General features: G+C 38.1%; 1 protein-coding gene across 2 annotated transcripts in view; it reads right to left on the bottom strand.

The window, feature by feature from the left end:
* The window catches only part of khdrbs3 (KH domain containing, RNA binding, signal transduction associated 3), a 526,056-nt gene that overhangs the window by 80,620 nt on the left and 421,592 nt on the right, over window positions 1-23,844 (bottom strand). For both annotated transcript variants that reach the window (XR_005630743.1, XM_039737376.1), the window contains exon 7: window positions 21,342-21,424. Coding sequence is in view for 1 of the 2 variants with exons in the window: in XM_039737376.1 (XP_039593310.1) it covers window positions 21,342-21,424 (83 nt within the window). In the remaining variant the exon portion in view is untranslated. The remainder of the gene's footprint in view (window positions 1-21,341; window positions 21,425-23,844) is intronic.

Here is a 23,844-nt window from a genome sequence, read left to right as displayed (position 1 = left end):
CTTGATGTGTGGAATACAAGTCCAAGGAGGATATGCTCAAGTTTTATAACACACTGGTGAGGCTTCATCTGGAGTCCTGCGTACAGTTTTGATCTCCAGGCTACAAAAAGGACATAGCAGCACTGGAAAAAGTCCAAAGAACAGCGGCTAGGCTAATTACAGGTCTACAAGGGACAAATTATGAAAAAAGATTTTAAAAAAAGCTGAGCCTTTTCAGTTTAATCAAAATAAGATTTAGAGGAAACATGACTGAAATGTTTAAAATTATGAAGGGAATTATTCCAGTGGATCAAGACTGTGACTTTAAAATGAATTCAGCAAGAACACAAGAACAGTTGGAAATTTGTTACGGTTAAATTTCACACAAACATTAGGTAGTTTTTCTTTACATAGACAACCACAGACACTTGGACAGTAGGACTTTAGGGACTTTCAAAACTCGATGTGATGTGATTTTAGAATAATTAAGTGGACAGAACCGGTGAGCTTTGGTAATCTTCTAGATTATTCTACTGTCCTAATATATAAGCAAACATTTCTATAGGCCAACAGTTCTCCTCACAAGCACTTACACAATTAAGGAGAACCAAAACTCTGGTGATATCTGTGATGACAAATATCAGAATATGAATATGCTAACAATGCAGGTATTACATTAATATTTATGCCAATATTCTCACAGTATCAGGTAACCTGCAGTTCTTCTCAAAAGCAGTTATAGAATTAAAGAGAAGCCAAACTCTGGTGATATGTGCGATGAAGAATATCAGAATATACTAACGCAGATATTACACTAATATACAGTATAAGCCAATATTCTTACAGTATCAGGTAACCTGCAGTTCAACTCACAAGCAGTTACACAATAAAGGAGAACCAAAACTCGGATGATATCTGCGGTGAAGTGAATAAAAACGTGCCGCTCATTTGATAATCAATAGAATTTGTTTGTCTGCACATCACAAATCAAATGTGTTTCGCCTTGTTTGGGAGTAACTATGGAGAGAATGAGGATGTATCAAAATGAAGATAACATAATATGCATTGCATATAATCTGGAGAGTTACAATGGCTATAAAACATAAAACAACTGTAAATATGCAGTGATCACAATTTTATTACATGATGAAATATTAATTTGGGCTGATGTTTTTATATCTCATAATCGTGTAGGTTTCCTCCAGGGGGCCAAGAGGCTCAAGTCAGACACTTTATTAAGGTGTCTGCATAAGCGCCATCCATGGTGGACTGGTGCACCACCCATATTGTTCTCCTGCTTTGCACCCATTTCTCCTAAACTGACTCCATTATTAAAAAAAAATGCACAGGGAAAGCAGGTGCAGACACTGAATAGATACATAGATGATCCTTGTATTAAAGCAGCTTGATGTTTCATGCTTGTTGGCCACATCTATAATGTTTGGCACTGAGGATGAATTTTATTTTCATAAGCTGTCAGCGTTAACATGCAACTGCAAATGTAAGCATAACATATCAAGCAACAAAACTCAATTAAACAAAACTAAAAAAAACCAACATTTCACATGTCTTGTCTTCAATTACAACATGGAAAGTAGATTAATTTGATCGTTCGCAGGAGTGAATCCATCTGATTTACTCTTATGCTTCATAGAGCCCATTAATGGCATCTCATTCCCTCTCCCTCCTTCAGCACCAATCAACAGATATATTGCAGGTTACACATGTCTGTACCAATTAAAAAAAACAATATTTCCCCTTCTGGGATATGGCCCTCCACTTATTCTGCACTCAGTTGCATTAAACTTTAACCCCTAAAGAGCATGCCATGCATGAATGATCAAAGGAAAAACAATTAAAAATTGATGATTAGAACTGGTGCTCTTAGAACTCTCCAGTGCCTCACTTTGAAAATGGCACTTCAGCTCCAAACTTGTGAATTGTAGTCCTGGTCTTTACCTCCTAGCGGTGCTTCTCAATGGAAGCTACAAAGTCCCAGAGTTTAGCCAATTTAGATGTGTACTTCACTACAGTATCGGGATCAGTCGTTATTGATTTTCCCTGGAAAAGCAGCCTTTGTGACTTCCAAGGAGAATGCAATAAACGGTGGATTGGTAATCTCCACAGTGCTCAATGTGACGCAAATCTGAGAAAGATTGCAACACATTTGTCATCATTTACTAACACTCAGTCACATATGGAGGTTGACGACACTCCTGCTGTTTACAGCACAAGTCCTTTTTTATGCTATTTTACCTTTCTATGATGTATTTAAATGAAAAAGGCAAATATTGGCATTAAAGTGCATTTGGTCTTAAGGATACGGTCTAGTGGATCTCAATCATTGTTCCTTGAGAGCAAGACTTAAGTTTGACTATTGGTACTAACGTATTAATGTATGTGTTCAGAAGGGCAGAAGAAAAGGCCCAAAAAAATACAAAACTCTTTATATACCCAATACACTTATTCAGGCAGTGTATTGATAAGAGTGGGTGGGCATCGGTGTTTCAATCCTGACTTGTGCGGAACCCAAATGTTTTCCTTGTTCTGTGTAGATTTTTTTTGTGTTTTGGCTTTCTCAATTGCAAAAATGGTGTCTTTAAAATTCTCTTAGTATTTTAAATCATCCCAATATGAATCAGCATTTTGTACAGCATTGATTTTTTTGCTTTGGTATTGTCTCCTACCAATATTGAAGTGGAACAAGCGGGTTCCGAATTTGGATGAATGGATGGATGATTGTGTGGAGGTGTGCAAGTCAGTGTACTTTGTGATAGATAGATAGATAGATAGATAGATAGATAGATAGATAGATAGATAGATAGATAGATAGATAGATAAGAACTTTATTTATCCCGAGGGAAATTCTTTTGTCATATACATGCTCAGTGCAACAAGAGGAATAAAGATAAGGTAATAAAGAGTTAAAAAGATCAATAATAATAGTGCAAACAGAATAACTAAAACAGAATAATTACTTCATACTAATTCATTTTCAGTATGATGGACTATTCTAATGCACTCCCAACAGGACTTTGTAAGAAAGACATCAATCAGTTGCAGTTTGTTCAGAATGGAGCAGCAAAAATGTTAACAAAGAATAGAAAATCCGAGCACCTTTCACCAGTTTTGGCATCATTACATTAGTTACCCGTGTCCTTTAGAAATGATTTTAAAATACTATTAAAAGGTATACAAATCACTAAATAATCCTGCTCCTTCCTATATTCTGGAATCCCTGTCCCCTTACATTTCCAGTCACAGCCTTACATCTTCTAATGGTGTTCAGCTTATTATTCCAAGAGATAAGCATAAAAGAAGTGGTGGGGTGGCCCTTTGCTGTTGCGCAACAATTATCTGAAATATTTTACTGACCAAAGTACACTCGACTACTATCATTGAATATTTAAAAAAATTCCATAAAGATACACTTTTGTTGTTTGACTTTTCCATGGCTTTATTTTCATTTCACTTTTGATAGATTACATATGTGTTGAACTACATATTTCTTGAATTCACGATTATTACTAATCTCTGCTTTTCTCAGTTTTCTTTTCTGTTTTTCCCTGATAGAGTTTTGCATCTTCATCAGCTCATTAAAGTTCTGTGCAGCCATCTGTGATGTTGGAATGAATATGGATACTCCAATTGTCAATGAGACCCATTGCATAGAATCTTCCAGGATGAAACTTTGAAACAATAAAGAACTTCATGAAAACATTTATGAAGAATGTTCAGTAGTGGCTGGCTATTTTTTTGGCCCTGGAACTCCACCAGCTAAAATTTTTTAAAATGTTCTTAGTCCTCCCTGGCCATCTGACAATAGCATCACATTTGTTATAAGCATGAGAGACTTAAAATAAAATCCTTAAATATGAATTGGTTTTTATCTATCACTTGTATATTTGTAGCAGCTGTGCTACCGATCTAAAATGGATTAAAATCTAAGTAATTAATGAAGATCTCTGTGTTAACTATGTCTCTGTTATATGCCATTTGGTATGGGAACTTTGTGGTGTGCCATCTAATGGAATGAAAAATGCAATGCGTTTTTTACTAAAAATGTTTGTGATGCACAGAGACACAGCAATGCAGACAGACAGACACTTATCCTTTTATTATGGTGGATTTGTAATAGTAAGCATGTATTGATTTATTCTTATTTGCTGCTTTTGGTATTTCATTTTTTCAGATATACGCTTTTATTTTCTTGAATTTCTTTTTTTTGACATTTTGTAAAGCACTTTGAGCTAACATACCTTTGTATCAAAATGTGCCATAGAAATAAAAGTTTTAGTTTGCATGAAAGCCAGAGTTGTATTCCTCGGCAACAAACACAAGGCAAGAAATAACCCTGAGCAGGACTGCTAGTCCATCGTAGAAGGCTCTCACTCACTCTCCCGTACCTTGCATTCAAAGTGTTAAGAAGATCTTGAGCCATGCAATTGTTCAAGGACTTCATTGCCATATTTTTGCTTTATAATGCACCACACTTTCTCAATATGAGGCAGGTCAGGATTGCAGGCGTAAATCTTCTACCCACACTCTCTTGATTATGCAGCCAGGCACTTGTAATCTGGGAAGAATGTGGTCTGGCATTGTCCTGCTGGAAAACGTAGGGTCATCCCCAGAAAAGACAGTGCCTGGATGGCAGACTTTTGTATGTATCTTTCTGCATTAATGGTGTTCTTTACAGATGTTCATGATACCCATACAATGGGCACTGACACACCCTTATACCATGACAAACACTGGCGTTTGGATGTGACTCTGATAACAGCCGGGATGGCCCTTTTCCTCTAGCTGCTTTAAAAATTGACTTGGTGGACCACAAAACACGATTCCATTGTGCTATTTTCCATCTAAGATTAGACCGAGCTCAGAGAAGTTGGTGGCTGTTCTGGACAAGGTTGATGTATCGCTTCTTACTTTGCATCTGTGGATGTAGCAGTGAATGGTGTTGACTGACAAAGGTTTACCAAAGTATTCCTGAGGCCATGTCACGATATCTATCACAGACACATGACAGTTTTTAAGACAGTGACGTCTGAGGATTTGGAGATCACATGCTTTCAGAAGTGGTTTTTGGCCTTACCCTCAATGCACTGAGATCTAACCCGATTTCTTGCATTTCTCAATTATATTGTGCACTTTAGCAGGTGAAATCCTACCAGTTTGTTTTTAGGGAATGTTGTTCTAGATTATTTGCTGATGCATCAATTGGCAGATTGGTGAACCTCAACCCATTCTTGCTTTTGAAGGACTATGCTTTTGTTGAAGGCTCCAAATATACTGGAACTCGGTTGCATCACCTGTTTAACATCACCTCTTTCACATCACTTGTTATGTCAAATTGTCACACTACTTATTAGTCCTCAGCTACACCTGTACCAATGTTTTGTACATTTTGTGGGCATTAATTTCGGAATAAATGTATATTTTCAAAAACAATACATTTGATTACGTAAAACCTACAGTACCTTGTCTTTATACTGTTTTTGGTTGCATACAAGCCAATTTATGGATCACTGCTTCTTCTTTCTAACATTTTTCCATTCTGTCCTAACATTTCTGTAACTGAAGTTCTACACCAGGGATCTCAAACTCCAGTCCTGGAGGGCCGCAGTTGTAGCAAGTTTTCTTTCTAACCCTTTTCTTAATTAGTAACCTGTTTTTGCTGCTAATTAACTTCTTTTGAATTAATTTTAATTGACTTGTTTTTTTTAAATTTGTTTCCCTGAATTTCTTCACCATTCCTCTGAATTGCTTCATTTCTTTCCTTAAACAGAAATGAAATGTGAAATGTGTGAGCCAACACAAGACCAACTAAGTCAGGGCTTCAAACTCCAAAAACCAATTTCAGATACTGTATGATGGTCCACATGTTTTGGTTTATTTTGTATCTCATTATTGTTTGGCTGCTAATTGACAAAATGAGTCTTCAAGATCACGGCACAATATTAAGCTTAGAAATACAAAATTGGCACCACTAACCATGGGTAAGACCTAAATGGAAATAGCCTTGGAATAGAAATGTCTTGTTGACACCTTGATCACTGGTTGGCAGCCCAACCAGCTTTTAAAATGTAGACTGAAGGCTCAAAATATAAATGCCTGGTCTGAAAAATGTAATTTAAGATCAGGGATAGGAACATAAAAATAGGCTTTCCACTGACCTTGCGATTTATTTTAGCTTTCAGATCTAAACAGCAAACACAGATCTATTTCATTTCGTACCCATCTTGCAACAATCTTCTCTGTAAATGTAAATTTAAATGGCGCTGCACAGATTTTGAAAGTCTGATTTTTTTTCCCCCTCCTTTTCATCTCTAAATGCAACAGAGACCCAGATTTAGGAGACATAAATAAGAGCTCAACCTAAATCTGTCTGATAGGAAGAAGAGATGTTTCACATAATAAGTAATTGGTAAAAATCACTTTGAAGTCATTCAGAGTAAATTATGGAAGAACACTTAATAATGTGCAGTTTTATTTTCACTTTAGACCTAATCCTTTACTTCCTAAAAATAATGCATTTGTAGCGTGTAGAAATTAGATTACTATTAAATAATTTTTATACTGGGGAAAATAAGAGCAACCTGAGGTGTATTCTGCAAGATTGAATTTGAAATACTATAACATTGGCAGTGCCAGTCAAAGCGCTTGTGGAGTCCTAGGCAAGTCGAAATAAATGTGCAAACAATAAATGTAAAAAAAAAAAGGTTAATAAAATAGACCAAGATAACAGCAAAATAAACATGTGCAAATTGCATGCAAGGTAATTCTAAATAATAATATAAAAAAGCAGATACTTCTGAGGCAAATGCACAACTAAAATAAATATATGTAAGAATAATCTAAAGAACACAATTATCTCTGGAATATTTAACATAAATTATATCACTTAAACATAACACAATATTTGCAGTGCTCTCACATTAAAAAAAATTAAGGATTGACATTGAGAACTTTTCTTTTTACAGTTTTACCTTCCTAAACTTCCTTGCTGCAAAGTCCTCTACAAGTTAATGTGTGTCTAAGGGCGCCTGCTTGCATTTTCCTACATATCATTATGACATTACTGTAACCTTAAGATGAATGTGCAATGTTTTCCTTAAAGCCTTTCCAAACACTACAGGACTTGCCGATGCATGTGATGCCTGCATAAAACCATTTTGCATATGAAGAACAGAAAATACAGGAAGGGGGGAGTTAACAACCTGCAGTCTAACTCTGCACATCCCTTATCTTGCATTAGTGAGCTTATGTGGCTTACATTTAAGCTAATACTAATAATGACACCATCACGCTGCAGCGATTAAACAAACATAATTTACGCAATGACAGAATGTTTATACCCTTGTGTTTAGTTCGTTTCACAACTAAGGTGCCATCTTCTAGGCTGTGCCAAATCAGCAAGCCTGCTTTTAGGTTAGTTTGGTGTGACCCAATCCCTTTGCAAATGATGTCAAGAGAACGAACATTCATCAAGGAGAGTTTCAAAATGTAAAGGCAAACGCCATTAGGTGTTCAACACTGCAAAATAAAAAGACAAGAAGACAGAATTCATCCTATCTATTTACTAGTTTATTTAACCTAGTCTTGGGGAATGGGGTATCAGAATCTAGAGTGGTTCTATCGAAGCCAAGTTAGAAATAATAAAATAACTCAATGGTGCAGTGCATATTGCTGCTATCTCATGAATCCACCATTCAGATTATTGCCAGTTTGGAATGTCTATCTGGCTTTTCGTGCAGTTCCTTTCTCAGCGACCTATCTCCTACATTCTCAAAGACATTTAAATTTATTTGCCTTGCAGACACTAATTCAAAAACAACAGAAATAACAATAAAAATGAAAAAGTCTGAATTAGCGTAAGCCATGTTAATTCAGGGTATTCAAAAGAAATAGGCAGAAATATATAATAAACAAGAATACCTGTAGTTACATCAAATATTTGAAATTTTAAAATGTGTGGTTCAATTTAAATATTTAAAGTCTAAATATTCTCAATTGTACTAGAAATTTGTCATTTTTTACCACCTGAGGTCCATACAGGGCTAGATCCCTAGTAAAGGATCAAAAATCAAAAATAACACCATAATAGTAATCACCGACCTTGAAACAGTCTAAAATGATATCCCACTTGCTTATGTTTAAAATATTTTATTGCTAACCATCTGGGAGAGGTTCTTAGTGGGCTAGGTCCACCAGTAAAGAATCAATTATCAAAATATTATCATATTTGTGATCAGCAACCTCAAAATAGTAAATATGACACTAGACATGCCAATATTACTGATCCCTATTTTTGTGATCCCCATTTTTTTGAAGTTTTGTGAAACTGGTACCACTCATTTTCCATTAGTGTTACGAACTCGACAACACGCAAACTACACAAAGTCCCAAAAATACTCAAAATGCCCACTAGAGTGGTAAATCACTTGTCAAACCCCAAGTAGTAATGAAAAACCACACATACAGTAGAATCTAGAACAAAATTAAGGGTCAAAGAGAACAAAGGCACAGAATACAGTACGTTCAAAAAAAGACAATTCCAACAGAAAAAAATGTCCCAATCACAAATCCAAACAGTAGTCGATATACAGAGACCGGAGGTCAAAAAATCCAGAAATTCACAAAAGGTACAGTAACAGATAATCCCACACCACAAGCACGTTTGGAATGAACCGCAAGGGACTCTGTGTTGTCCTTGCCTTTATAGTGTGGGGGGCAGGCCTTGGAAGGTGATAGGCAGGTGGCCCCATCTCTTGGGAAACCACCAAAAAACACACAACACATAATAAAAGATGCTTAAACATGAAGTAACTAAATAATCAACAATATTCACATAAGCAATGAACCAAGCAGACATACAAATGACATCTGAACCACAGCCAGGGGAGGAACTCTGGCTGAAATACAATTATGATGTGAATCACTGGGGCCAGTTGATGTGGCATGCACAACTTCAAGTCTTTTTGTTCATTTTTGCCGAAGACAGCAATAATGGTCCGGGCTGGTTCCATGGTTCTTTGCAAAACTTTAAGCTGGAACCATTGATAATCATGAACACATTTCATCCTGGAGCCATCGATAGTCATGAATTGAGATGCGCTAGGGCAAATGAGGAAACAAACAATCACAGCAAAGTGTATGGTACGAAAGTGCAATGCTCCAGAAATAAAAAAATAATAAAAAAAAATTCAGTATTCATGGTGAACATCAATAAGAGAGCATAGGAACATGCACTGATACAGTGCTTTGCCGCACCCACCACATGACAAACCAACACAAGATCCCAGATTTGGACCCGAGTGCAGCCATGCAACGGGTGACACCTCAGCACCACACTTGTTCAGATGGAATGGAACCAGTGTGAAGTTTTTTATGGTGGCTGGAGTGCCAATTCTGCCACCAACCCCCAAGTTTTCCTTGCAGGTTGGAAGGCCTACTTGTAGGGCTGGATAGAGATTAACGTCATACCCATGATAGAGCAATTGCAGGTTAAGGGCCTTGCTGAAGGGCCCAACAGAGTAGAGTCACTTCTGGTGTTTGTGGGATTTGAACTGATTTGAATGCAGATGCCCAGCCTCAGAGCCACCACTCCGCCCTATGTCAATAAATAGGTTAAAAATATGAAGTTAAAATCAGTTGGGATCCATTCATTAAACCCACAAGCCTCAGTGGATCCTTTTCAGTCCAGAAATTACGTTTTCTGCTGCTCACGCTTAAGACGTCTTTGATTGTGCCTTTCCTCCAGTTTTTACCTCTGTCCCTTCTTTCTGCAACAGCCCAGCACATCTTTCTTATCTCCACTGCTCACTCTTCTCAGGTCTTGCAGCCAGGCTGAGGTACCGACAGTTGCAGTCCATCTCCCCAGCACTCATCTCAGTCACCTCAGGCAGTAACACTTGACTTCGGTCTAGCAGGACCACTGGAGAACTTAATCATTCTGGCTTTTCTGGAATGCTCAGCAGGAGAGATGCACCCCTAAAAGTGCAGTACCTCTTGCTCCACCGACCACTCTGCCTTCCTTCTACCATGCTGGCTCATACTCCCAACCTTTCTCTTGAACCTTCCCCACTATCATGCTCATTTATCCTTCTGTTGAGTGAGTTATTTACCTGCGTATGGAAAAGTCATCTCATATCAGAACCATTGAGTAGAAGGTTCTTTTCATCAGATTGTCCATCCCAGCAATGACACAGCCATAGAATAGGCTAGTGAGGGGAGGCAGCTTGTTTTCCTAGCTCTCCAGGACTCAGACTGTGCCTGGCTTGTCTGACTCATTTTCTACAATCTGGCTGTGGTTTTACAATTAACTGATGGACAGATATTGTTGTTTTTCATTTATGTTAATTAGTTTCTACTTTATTTTTGATGTTTTTGAACAAATCTGTATCCTCATATGAGATAGTTCTATATTTACTGAGTGGCCTAATCTGTTCTTGCATGTTGCCCTAGACAGTTGTCATAGTGCTCTATGCCTGCACTAGGTGAGGAGCGCTGTGCAACAACAAACTCTTTTGTACTGTTGAATCGTATTTCTGAGGTGGCCATCATAGATTGGTCATTCAGCTTTGTGAAGAGGATCACTTGTATTCTGTTTTCTGTGTTATATTTACTTTATTTTTGACACCCATTGCATACCCAACCTACCCGGAGCAGGGTCACTCTTTCTTGAATTGTCCTTCCCATGATTCCTTTCAATTTTTTTTTTTTTTGCCTGCAAGTTTTTTTTGTTTTTTTTTCCTAGGGTTCTCCAGCCTTTTTTCCCCTGAGAGCTACTTTTACAAAATGAAAATGGCCGAGAGCTACTCATGTTTTCTAACATTTATTCTCATAGCTTATTTCAACCCAAACAAACTGAATATGCTTGTTTTGCCTGAACATTTACAAAATGTTGGTATCCACAACTCACATTTTGCATTAAAACATCACAAAAAATATTTAGTTCACCTGCAAGTGCATTTTGTATTTCTGTATGCATTCTCTAGTGTATCTCGCACTATTGAATTGAAACATAAATGCTGTCAAAACAAAACAATGCAATTACAAATACACAGATATTCCTTATTCATCTGTCATTTATTTTGTTCCATGTCACTGTTTCACTTTATTCACATGTCCAGTTGCATGTGTGAAGTATTTTTTAGTTAGTCAGATGACTGGCACTGCATGGAGTCAACAAGAGAGGCAGGTGTCTGGTGGAGTGGAGCCAGTGAAGTTCACTCTTATGGAGTCATTTAAATGTTCGTCTGTCAGTCTTGTTCTGAAATTTGATTTCATGACATTCATGTCAGACTCACAGAGGTATGGAGATCCAAACAAAGCAGACATTTTCAGAGCTGCTTGGTGAAGATTCTTCTAGTTATCTGGCTCTACTAAGCTCCAGAAATGCTGAGAATGCTGTTGAGACTTTAACTGCACATTATTTTGAAGGTTTACTAATATATAATATATAAAATCCAATGTCTCTCTGTCTGTCCACTTTTCATGAGAGAACTACTTAACAGATTTAGATCATTTTTTTTCTTTAATTTGCTTGAATATTACGGTTGATTTTGCGACTTCTCTCATTTCGCTATGTATCAGAGTCTGTTTGTGCAAACTTGAGAAACACGCAGCAGGTCGAGGGGAGGGGCCTTCTTCGCTTGCTCGCCAGCTTCGGGGCGTGTACCTTAACTCCGCTTAGCTAGCGAACGAGAGAACAATTGAATTCAACTTTGTTTGATATTTAAAATAAAGTGTTACTTAGGTCTTGATGACTTTGAGTCAGGATATTCTCTTAAGTGTATGCCCAATTGAAAAGATAGACTGCAATTCATATTGTGGATCGTGATTTTGTGTTAAAAGGATCGTGATGTGATTTTTTTGGAAAGATCGCCAACCGCTAATTTGACTAATCAAGTTTTCAAATTTATGTAGGATTCATTAACCCTTTGGCGAGCTACTTGGAAAGGGGTTGCGAGCTACCAGTAGCTCACGAGCAACGTATTGGAGACCCCTGTCTTAGACAATCAAAGCTTTGTGCTGTCAAAAAACAGGGCCTGTTAAAGCCCACTTAGGCATTCCTTGTATGATTTTTGGGCTATACAAACAATGAATTGTTGTTCTTATTGCAAGTCCATACGCGAATGCTTGGCTGACCAATTACGCAATAACACCCTGAAACTGCTCTGCCATGTTACCACTCACACCTATGCCTATCCACACTTGCACTCCATTTATTTATTTATTTTTAAAATAATTAATGCCACATACTTTTCTCATGACAACTTTTGGCTTAATCTTTCTGATATTTTTTTGTGCAAAATATGGTCCAAAAATAGCCCTTAAAATTATGTTTTTTTGGGTGTTGAGGGCCAAAAATTGGGGAGAACCCCCAAAAGCTGAACAGTATATCGTATGAAGGAGTTTTCTCATATCGATGAATCAGGAGTCGCCAAAAAAAAAGCTGAAGTGATTTTAAAGTGTTCATAAGTAATTTTTATGAACACAGTAATAATACAAAAGCAACATAAAATATAAGGCAGGGAACAAACAATTTGCTTTCTTTAACTGGTAAGGGGTTGTTGTTGCATGTTATTTTGTCAGGAAGATCAAGTGCATTGGTATATTAAATACGATGTATCACGCTCTTTCTTCATGATGAAAAGAGAAGCCATGTGCACATTTGCATAAGACTTTTAATGCAGTCACTGAAATACAGAATCTTTTTCAATCTCTTCCCCATCTTGATACACTAGTTATTTCTGATGACCCTAAGTAATCCTGGTCATCATTCTCCAAGAAAAAATATACAATTTTAGCTCAATTAGTTTCTTTATAACCAGCCAGAAACACACTAAGCTCCATTCAGTAAGGCAGGGCCTTTGGCATTCACGTCTTGAATGACAAAATTCTATGTCCTTATCACGGTCTCCCCCGCCCCATTCCATTTTTGCCTCAAGCCTTTACCATTATCTGCCATCTCGCTTTTAAAACAAATAGCTTTACACCGGAGGCACATTTCCAACAGAAAAGTTTGCAGATCTAACAACTAGCTATTGCAAATGTGCCCTCAAGATGCAAACTGTGCAAAATGAATCTTTCTGAAAAGGACTTAGAGAAATACGGCCTACAGACACAATCCAACAGAAAGCCTTGACTTCAACAGGGCTTTTTGTCAGAATAAAGAGAGCTTTCTGTAACACACAAGGAAGAGCAGATCATTTTAAAAAACTGTAGGACTTCATAGAGCGTCTGAAAAAAAAAATCCTTTCACAAGTTCACTTGCTTGATACATCCATTAAAAAATTCTTTAGAAGAGCTATAAGGTGCACAGTATGTACCGTAATAGAAGCAAAATAAAACAAGAAACAACAAAAGCAGATTTTTGAACAATGAATTTAGCATAAAGAGGAATCTAGAGCTGCAGCCTCAATTGGTAAATAAATAAAAACTGACAATATACTGATATTTTAAGTCATTACAATATATGACCAAAAGCTTATCGACACCTGACCATTACATGAGCTTGTTGGACATCCCCTTCCAAAATTATGGTGCATTAATATCAAGTTGCCCCTATGCTCCACTTTGTGGCTAACGGACTCAACTTTGTTGGAAATGCTTTCCACCAGACTGGGAAGTGTCCATTTAGTCCAAAGAGCGTTTGTGATTACAGCTACCGATGTTGGTTTACAACCAGTTCATCCCAAAGGTGTTCAACAGAGTTGAGGTTAGGCAGCTCAAGTACCTCAATATCTTTATGGACCAAGTTTTGTGCACAGAGGCACAGTCATTTCTGAACAAAAAAGGGCCTTCCCCAAACATTGGCCACAAAGGTGGAAACACACAATTGTCTAAACTGTCTTTGTATGCTGTAGCATTTACAGTACCCTTCACTGAAACCAAAGGGCCTGAACTAAACCCTGAAAAACTGTCCCACACCATTTTTCCTCCTCCACCAAACAGTAGGCACCATGCAGAAGAGTTACCAGGCTGATTCCAGAGCTACAGGGGATGTGTTATGAGGAAAGATTAAAAGAGCTGAGCCTTTACAGTTTAATCAAAAGGAGATTAAGAAGAGATGTGATTGAGGTGTTTAAAATTATGAAACTATAACTTTAAAATAAGTTCAAGGAGAATACAGGGACACGGTTGGAAACTTGATAAGGGTAAATTTTGCACAAACATTAAGATGTTTTTCTTCACGCAGAGAACCATAGAAACCTGGGATAAGTGACCAAGCAGTGTGGTATACAGTAGAACTTCAGGGACCTTCAAAACTTGATTTGACATTATGCTGGATGGCCTATTCTTGTCTAGATTGTTCCAATGCTCAGATGGTGGCATTACCTTAGTATCTGCCAAATGCAGATTCATCCACCAGACTGCCAAATAGTGAAATGTGATTCATCACTCCAGGAAACATGTTTCCACTACACCAGAGTCTACTGTTGGTGTGCTTTACACCACTCCAGCCAATGCTTGACATTCTGCATAATAATCTCAGGCTTGTGTGCCACTGTTTGGCCATGGAGACCCATTTCATGAAGCTCCTGATGCATAGTTATTGTGCTGATGTTGTTTAAAGAGGTACAGTAGTTTGGAAGTCTATTGTGAGTAATGCTATAGATGATAGGTGATTTTTTCATGCTATGGGCTTCAGCACTCAGGTGAAGCTTGTGAGCTTGAGTGGTCTACCACTCCGTGGCTGAGCTGTTGTTGTTCATTGACACTTCCATTTCACAATAATAACACTTATGATTAACCAGGGCAGTGAGCTGAATTTTCATCTGCTGTCTTGTGGTAAAGGTGGCATGTTTAAAGTCACAGAGCTCTTCAGTATTACCCAATCTACTGCATGTGTTAGTAGAGATTGCATGGCCATGTGTTTCATTTAATGCAACTGTTAATAATGAAACATCTGAATTAATTCCTTTACTATGGTGTCCACATGTTTTTGGTCATGTAGTGTACATTGCAAAAAACAGGAAAGAGAAAATAAACAGCTAATTTACTTTACCCGGATCACAAACAAAGATACTACAGGTATTCTTATGTTTCCTAGTATTTTTCTATTCTCCATCATTTTTCAATACAGGTATCTCTTTTTTCCATTTGTATTTATTGATTTTTATAGTTATAGCAGTGATGTTGGGCGGCACGGTGGTGCAGTGGTAGCGCTGCTGCCTCGCAGTTAGGAGACCTGGGTTCACTTCCTGGGTCCTCCCTGCGTGGAGTTTGCATGTTCTCCCCATGTCTGTGTGGGTTTCCTCCCACAATCCAAAGACATGCAGGTTAGGTGGATTGGCGATTCTAAATTGACCCTAGTGTGCTTGTGTGTGTCCTACAGTGGGTTGGCACCCTCCCCATGATTGGTTCCTGCCCTGTGTTGACTGGGATTGGCTCCAGCAGACCCCTGTGTTCAGATTCAGCGGGTTGGAAAATGGATGGCAGTGATGTCATAAAGAGTGTTTAAAAGGCCCTGGTGCTGACCTGTTAAAAAAAGTGTTTTAAAAACTGGCATTTTTAGCATTAAAATTGTGATGGGGCCACGTGGATCTGGGTGAGAGACGCCATCGGAAGGAGTAGAACTACCTGAGAAGCTTTATAGGCAGTGTGTGTGTGTTTGTGTGTGTGTCTGCATATGAGGGATTAACACTAGAATTACCAAAGCTTACGAAAAACTCATAAATCCAGAGTCAGATCAGGGTGAGCGTGAACGCGACTGAGAGAATAAAACAATAAAAAAACGCTAACATTTACAAGTACCATACATTTACACCGGCTGTTACAGACTCAAATCAGAAGTATGTTTTTATTGCATAATAGTAACAATAACACCAGCTCACTACTCAAAACGTTTATTTTGGGACACATGAAGATGTGAACCCGGGACCTTTTGAATAGAAGTCAGCAGTTCTTACCGCTGTACTACCAAAGATGTTGCGACAATAACCCGCACTAACCCGATTTATTTTTCTTCGGTTATAGTCTTGAATAAAAGCCCATTTGTTCTGTTATACTTGTACCTTTTGTGAAAGTGCTTATTTGATATTTGGACGTCAGTCTTCACGCATTATACACTTCATATCAAAATTTTGTCGCTAGTACTAAAACATGAAAAAAGTTTGTCTTTTAGCTATGTGTTCAACATTTCTTGCATTTCCTGTCATCCTACACTTACATAGATCTTTGTAGACAAGGAACACACAGGAAATGCATGTGTTCCAAATAAAAATATTTTTAGCCTATACAGCTCTAGGTACCTGACTACCTGATAAACAAGGCTTCGGTTGGGAGAGGTTTTTGCTGTTTCTGTGGCAGTGGGGGGATGGTATAGCAGGCTGCTTGCTGGTTGGGCTTATTGACACATTTACAAGACAAAAGACGCTGAATGGAGACGTGCAAATGGATTTAAGGTGGGCCAGATTTACAAGTTTTTTCGTAAGCTTTTTTAATTCTAGTGTTAAATGAGAGAAATCAAGCGGCCTTTATCCAATCTCAAAAAAATCTCATATCATGCATTTACTCCCAATCCAATCTGGGCAGACATGTAATAACATCAAAATTACTTTTTCTATCAGTGTCAATGGTTGAATAAATTTGTTCTTTGAGCATACAGTTAAAACATGTATGTGCTTTGTTCTCTTTGAGCTTTGTTCACATAATATTCGGTTTTAGTTAAAGATCTGAAAGCACTTGTTTTGAGAAATTTTCAGTAAAAGAGGAAAACAGAAAGGGGACAAAAACCTTTTTTTCATGACATTGTAACTGATCCGCTACTATACCATAATGAGAAAAAGAAAAAATGTGACCATTTTTCTTCTAAAGTCAAGCTTTAAAGTAAATTCACGCATCAAAGAGCGTATTGCGAAACTCTCAGAAGGAAAAGTCAAGTAATTGGGGTTTTTACCTTTGCTAGGAAACTAACTGTCTTTAAAATAAAAGAAATTAGACTGAAGAGACCAGAAAACAGAACTGAAATTACTCTAAAATTCAACATGTTCCCATTTTCTATGGCAGTAAATACCAATTTCAATAATCCACCAACTGTATTTGATTCAGCACCTCTGAGGAAACATTATATTATTGCAATACTTTATTTTCATCTATCGTGCAAATATACCTATTAAAAATATTCCTAGTGTTAAATTTTATGGCAAAGGCCTATGCACAAACACCTTTAAAGAGAGGCAGACAATGCTCATTTTAGCAACCGCAAAATAAAGCCATTTTCCGTCTCTCTCCCCCCGCTCAGATCACAGGATGATCTTAACTGGGCCATGTCAAACTAAGAAGTGTATTAAAGACTGAATGTTTTACTTTCAACCTGTAACGCATATTTATCAGCGCCGTCATTTGCTGTATTTTTACATAAAGAACGAAATCAACACTGTACTTGGGGAGATCAGACTCTGACTCATGACTCAAACCCACGTTGAATTTCTAGAGTAATTGGGAAGAAAATAATTCTTTTAACAATACATTATATGGAAATAAGACATGTAATATCTGTGTGCTCTGTTAGTTTTAGGAATAAATGGTTATTTAAATAAGATGCAGCTTTTAATTGTGGAAACAAGACTGTAGCTCTATTAATGGAATGGATAATATTATATTAATTGTCTTTAACAGGCATTTAACATGGCTGGGCTGGGCTAGTGTTTTTATGTAGATGGTTGCCAAGTCAGGTCTGGAAGTTACGAAAATACACACGCAAATACTTGTATAGTACCATGACTATAAACAACACAAGGTTTATGCTCTGATAAAATAACCAGTGTGTACTTGTAAGAAGGTATAAAATAAGTGTTTGGGCCCTTTTTGGTATTGTATGACTATAATTTTTGTTGCATTTAACTACTAGAGCTGGTCTTCACACTACAAAAAAAAACATAGCAGTGCTAGGAAAATGCCAGAGAAGAGTGACTAGGATGACTACAGGGCTACAAGAGATGGGTTACGAGAAAAGATTAAAAGAGCTGAGCCCTTTCAGTTTAAGAAAAAGGAGATTAAGACAAGACCTGTATATATTGTATGTATATATATTTTCTGTAGATACTGTATATATATATATATATATATATATATAGTGTGCCAGAGGAACACCTTCCTGTTTCACCCATGGCAAGTGGTACCACTCCTGGAGAAGAGTGGGTGTTGCTGCTAACAGTCTTGTCTCCCTTTTCCTTTTTCTCCTCACAGCCTTGAGAAACCACCCCTTGAGGGCAATGAAGCCAAAGAGGCCCCACTACTTCTGGCCGATCTGGTATAAAAGGAAGACACTCCAGGAAGGTGGCATCTAATATGGACCTGGCCATATGTCTGTGAGACTGTCATGAGATCAATTTAAAAGACAACTAGCCTGTAATTGTAGTGCCATCAAGTTTGTGTTTTGTTTGAAGTTTTCTTTTTTGCTAGAATTAAATGGGGTTTTTGCCCGGTTGGAACCCCAATTATTCTTAGATTTGCCTTGCCTCATCATTCACTCCACTACATAATATACAGTGCCCTCCATAATGTTTGGGACAAAGAAACATTTGTCCTTGAGTTACCCCTCTGCTCCAGGAGCTGAAGATGTCTGCATTAGAGGCTTGGCAGAGAATAATCATAGAAGATCCTCAGCACCTGGTGATGTCTATGAATTTCAGACTTCAAGCAGTCATTGCATGCAGACTACTAAATATGACAGCTTTAATAGACCTGCTATTGCTATGTCCCAAACATTATGATGCCCAGAAACAGGGGCTGTGACTGAAATGAATCACAAATAACTTTAAATTAAAGTCTGCAATGTGCATTTTAGTCGCGTCTGATTTGTTTGATCTGTAATTTTAAACTGTGGAGCGGAGGTGTAAATCAAGGAAAATAAAAATAAAAAAATATATATATACACAAACATATTATATATATATATAAAACCACCAGGGCTGGATGGGTATCCCAACCAGAGAAGGAGATGGGTCCTAACCTGGACGGGAGGTTCTGAGCACACAGCTGGGCATCCCGACCAGGATAAAGGAAATGATAGCTGGAGGGGATGGATAGACAGCCCATCAGACGATGTAGTTGGGGACTCTTTATCCCCCCAGAACACTATTGGAAGCGGCTCAGGATATCTGTGCCCAGTACGGAACCATGGTGGGAAGTGTAGTCTGGCAACACAGCCCTGCTGGGGTACCTTGAGTGCCGCTACAGGGAGATAATCTTTCTAATAAGTGGGACTTCCATATTACCCAGAAGCACGTTCATCGGGCAGTGGCCCTGGCACCGGAAGTACTCCCTGGTCCTTAATAAAAAAGACCACACTTGCTTGTCGAGGAGAGTCAGAGCTGGGAAGATGTGGAGCAGCACTCGACTGAAGGAGGGCAGAGCGGTGGTGAAATAGACTCTGAGGAGAGGTATTGTGGAGAGAAATTACTTGTGCTTGTGCTTCTTTATGGAGGAATTTGGTTAATAAGCCATCCTTTATTAATAAACCATCCTTTATTTGTGTTTTGTGGCTCGCAGACAGTCCTAGTTTCATCACAATACACACACACACACATATACATATATTGTAACAAAGGCGCTATATAGGCGCCTGACCTGACACAGAAAGACACGGAGGCACGTATAAAACCACAAAGATTTTATTTTTCTCTTCAACTGTGGGACACGTCTTCCCCGTGCCACACAGCCCAAACACAGTTCCAAAGCACAACACACTTCTCTTCCTTTACCACCCCTCCTCCACAAGCATAGTCCTCCTCCTCCCGACTCTGGCTCCTTGAGTGGTGGTGGCTGGCCCTTTTTATAACCCACCTGGAAGTGTTCCAGGTGCTTGACCACCTGGTCCTAATTGCACCTCCGGGTGGGGCTGAAGATTCGTCCAGCCAGGCTGCTGAGTCCATGCAGCTCCCCCTAGCGGCGATCTGAGCCCCAAACCAGGCTGTGGAGGACTCCATCTCCCATGGAGCCCTGCGGGTGGTTGGGGAATCACTGTCAGCCATGGAGGCTGCCACCAAGTGTCCCGGGGAAGGTACTGGAGTACCCATGGTGGCTCCCCCGGAACATAAGCAGAGTATGCGTCCCTGCGGGCATGGGACCCGGCTGCAATATATATATATATATATATACCTGCACATATATATATATATATATATATATATATATATATATATATATATATATATATATACAGTATATAAATACATACATACATACATACACACACACACACACATATATATAGAAACACAAGTATATGTATAGCTGAAGTGCTATCAGAGAAATTAATGGCAAAGCAGTGAAGCATGATAGAGGATTTTCAGCATTTTTTAACTTATTATACTCATTAACTAAAGATGAATTGTGGGGGCATGCTGTCTTGGTCTAAAGCCATTGATAATACAAGCATAACAGGAAGCAGAGAACAGCTTAATGAATAAAAAGAAAAACAGCAATGCTGAGTTTCTGGCAACTGGAGGTTCTTCTGTGTGGTGGGTTGATTTTTCATTTTCATTCTTATGGTACATGTAAAGTATTGTGTGAGAAAATAATTTAACTATTTACTAAAGTATTTAAGATAAAATATCCTTTAGAGACAAGTTCTGATTTAGAAATGAGCAGTAAGTTAGAAGAAATCACAAATCATACAGTAATATACATTTTTACCTCCTGCTTTAAAGTGATTTTATATTTGCTGTAGGTGATGGGTGGTAGTAAAGTAGACCTTGTTATAAAATCTCTATGGAGCACTTAATCTGCTTTTCAGTCTCACATATTTAATGTTCTGTATTTGCATAACCTGCTTTACAAATTTGTCCCCGGATTAGTGCTTAAATGTCTAGGATACTGTATGGCCTTATCCAATACCTGTGAAGTTGCTCATTATTTAACTTCTCAAATAAAGAGATGCAGCCATAATAAATCCTATCCATACTTCCCCAGGGTGTTAGTGAGCTATTCCACACAGCAGTCAGTATCAGACAACATCTGTCAACAGCCCATCGTCAGCATAAATCTAAATAATGTAGTACTAGAGTTTTTACAATATATCCCGGGTTTCTGACTTCAAGGAGAGCATGCAAAACACATAATTATCGGGAGGTATAAATGGGACCATACAGCAGGAAACAGGATATACTGTAAATATGGTTTAGACAATAGGTTCAACTGCGCACAGTGAAGGTTAGTTGGAACTGTTGCAGATTTCTGAGTTTACTTTGCTTGCCCTTACCATTTTAATGATTGTAGCAGGCACAATCCATGTTGCAAAACAAATTAATTCACTGCCATTTACTGTAGGTGCAAATAGTGAACCATATGCAATACAATGTCCAGACCCCTATATCAGAAATAGTAAGCATTAAAACATCACCTACCTTTCTACCTGATCACCATAACTGTTGTCATAAGAGTCAAACCCTTCATCATCATAGGCTGCTCCATAGCCATCACCGTAGTCCTAGAAACACAAACACAAAAACAATTTATCAGTCTTAGCATATTAACTGAACACATGTGATGATCTACAGACTTATGTGTTCAGTGCAAGGCAAATCTGACAACATGGTGGTGCAGAGGGTGGCACTGCCACCTTACCGATCCATTTTCCTGGGTTTCAGTCACAGGCAGTTAAGTCTGCATATTCTTTCCATTTCAGCATGGAATTTCCCTTGAATACTGTGATATCTTCCCGAAGATGTTCTAGATAGAATGACAAGCTTTTCTGGACCAGCAGAGTCTGAGTGTGTGTGTGTGAATGGATCCTGCAATATACTGGCGTCCTTTACAGGACTGTTTCCTGACTTGCACCCACTGCCACTTGGACAAGATCCTGTCTCTATGACGTGAAATTTAATTGACTGTAAAAATGGTAGGTTGGTTATACCAGATGTAAATTATGAAATGTTCTGTTGAGCATCTTTTACATGAAGCCAGATGTTGTCTCTCAGCTAATGATGGTGTTATACATCTGAACAATCTTAACATGAGAGTTATTTTCCTATGCTTTGTATTATCAATGTACTGTAACATACAACAACATTCTCAGCTCCAGTTAAGCCCAATCAGGGTTGCATGGGCTGGAGCCTTTCCTGGTAGCGTTAGACACAAATAAATGAATTATTTCAAGAGGAGCCCTTTTAATTTTTTTTTTCTTAACGGTGCCACATAAATAAAATGTATTATTATTATTATTATTATTACTAGGGGGCTTTGCCCCCTGCTCGCTTCACTCGCCAACCCCCTGTTCTTCACTACACACCAGCCACTTTGCGTCTCTGCCGCTTGCGTATGTGGATTTCACTTTCACCAAACAACAAATCTTTCAATTCTAGTGGATACACCTCTTCATTGGGAAGAAACACTACTTTTCCCTGATGGAAATGCAAATTAGACAATCTACAAGTCTCCGACTTAAAGTTTAAATTCGAACAATATATTCGATCTCTTTTCACTGTTCTGTTATTTCCGTTTGTTTTTTGAGACTTTCGAATTTTAGCACTTTCATTATCTCTAACCTGCTCTGCATGTGTATTGTGCCAATGTTTTTTTGATTTCTTTATGACATTGCACTTTGTCATCCACTCTTTATCTTTTAGTTCTAGCCCTGGGCGTTGTTAAATCTCTTGGCACAAAGTCTCGTCTTGCGGGACGTGAAAGTATCCCTCTGAAAAAGTCACGTTTTGTCCCAGGCTAGAAAGTCTCGTCTTGTCCCAGGATTTTTTTTATTATAATAGAGAGATTATTATTATTATTATGCTGTATATTTTTCTAACACACAGGTACTAATCTCACACCTATTACTAATACTTACACCATCCTCCATAATACCATGTTGTATTCTGTCTGACACTATAAAGGAGAAACTGAAACTTGAGGTGGGTAGCTGTTTATACTTCTTGTATTTGTGCATGCGTGAGAGATTAAGGAGAAAAGAGATGTAAGACTCATTTTGTGTAAGATCCTGTTAACTATTATAGTTCACACAATATGCAGGCCAATTTGAACAAAATCAGACCTTTACATGAGTCACTATGCACTGCATGAATACACTATCCGCTGAAAAGTGAGACACAATGTATTTATCTCATAAGGCTCTCCTAAAGTGCATATAATTAGCAGAGATTTTCTATTTCCAAGTCATTGGCTTCCCAGTCAAAAATGAAATTAAAATTAATGTGGAAGCTGACAAAATTAACAAAAAATTCTGCGGAAAGACTGGACGTGCAAGATTGAAAAATCATTAAGCAAGAAAGCTAAAAGGTCTCGAGCCAAAGCAGAAACAGAGAAGAGATCCTAGCTCAATTTAATGTTTTGCTTTGGCTGTCTTTCCTTCTTTTCCTAATTATACTGTATTTCTCTGCTTTTTAAATTCTCCCCTTTTATCCTTTTGTCTTTTTCTTTCAGATCTGAAGTCTTGTCTCTAGTTTTGTGAGCATAGGCTAAGTGAGTAAGTGCCTGTTGGCTCTCATTCCCCTTTTTTTTATGAAGATTGGCTTCAATGAGTAAAAGGCACCTGCTACCAATCAACCTGAGGGGCAGAACAGTCAGAGCCTGGCATAAACAATACCAAAGAAATGCTACTAGCAATACACACAGCCACATAGACACAACACAGATGGAGCAAGCGAAGGGAAAAAAACAACATTCACTAATTGAGGGTGTGCACATAAGGGAGAACAGGAAGAAATAATGGTGATTTGTCGATTACAATGCCATTCCCAATTCACCAGTGAACAATTAGCAGCTGCTACGATGAGCTTTGTTCAAATGTTCACACTTAATACCCTCTGAAAGCAAATCTGCAGAATTTATTTTGTCTGACCCCATGCGAGCAAGTCACAATATGTACATACATAAAAAACAATAATCTGTAATATT

This window comes from Polypterus senegalus, chromosome 15 (assembly GCF_016835505.1).
Source record: "Polypterus senegalus isolate Bchr_013 chromosome 15, ASM1683550v1, whole genome shotgun sequence".
Lineage (NCBI taxonomy): Eukaryota > Metazoa > Chordata > Cladistia > Polypteriformes > Polypteridae > Polypterus > Polypterus senegalus.
This window is presented reverse-complemented; position numbering and strand designations above follow the sequence as displayed.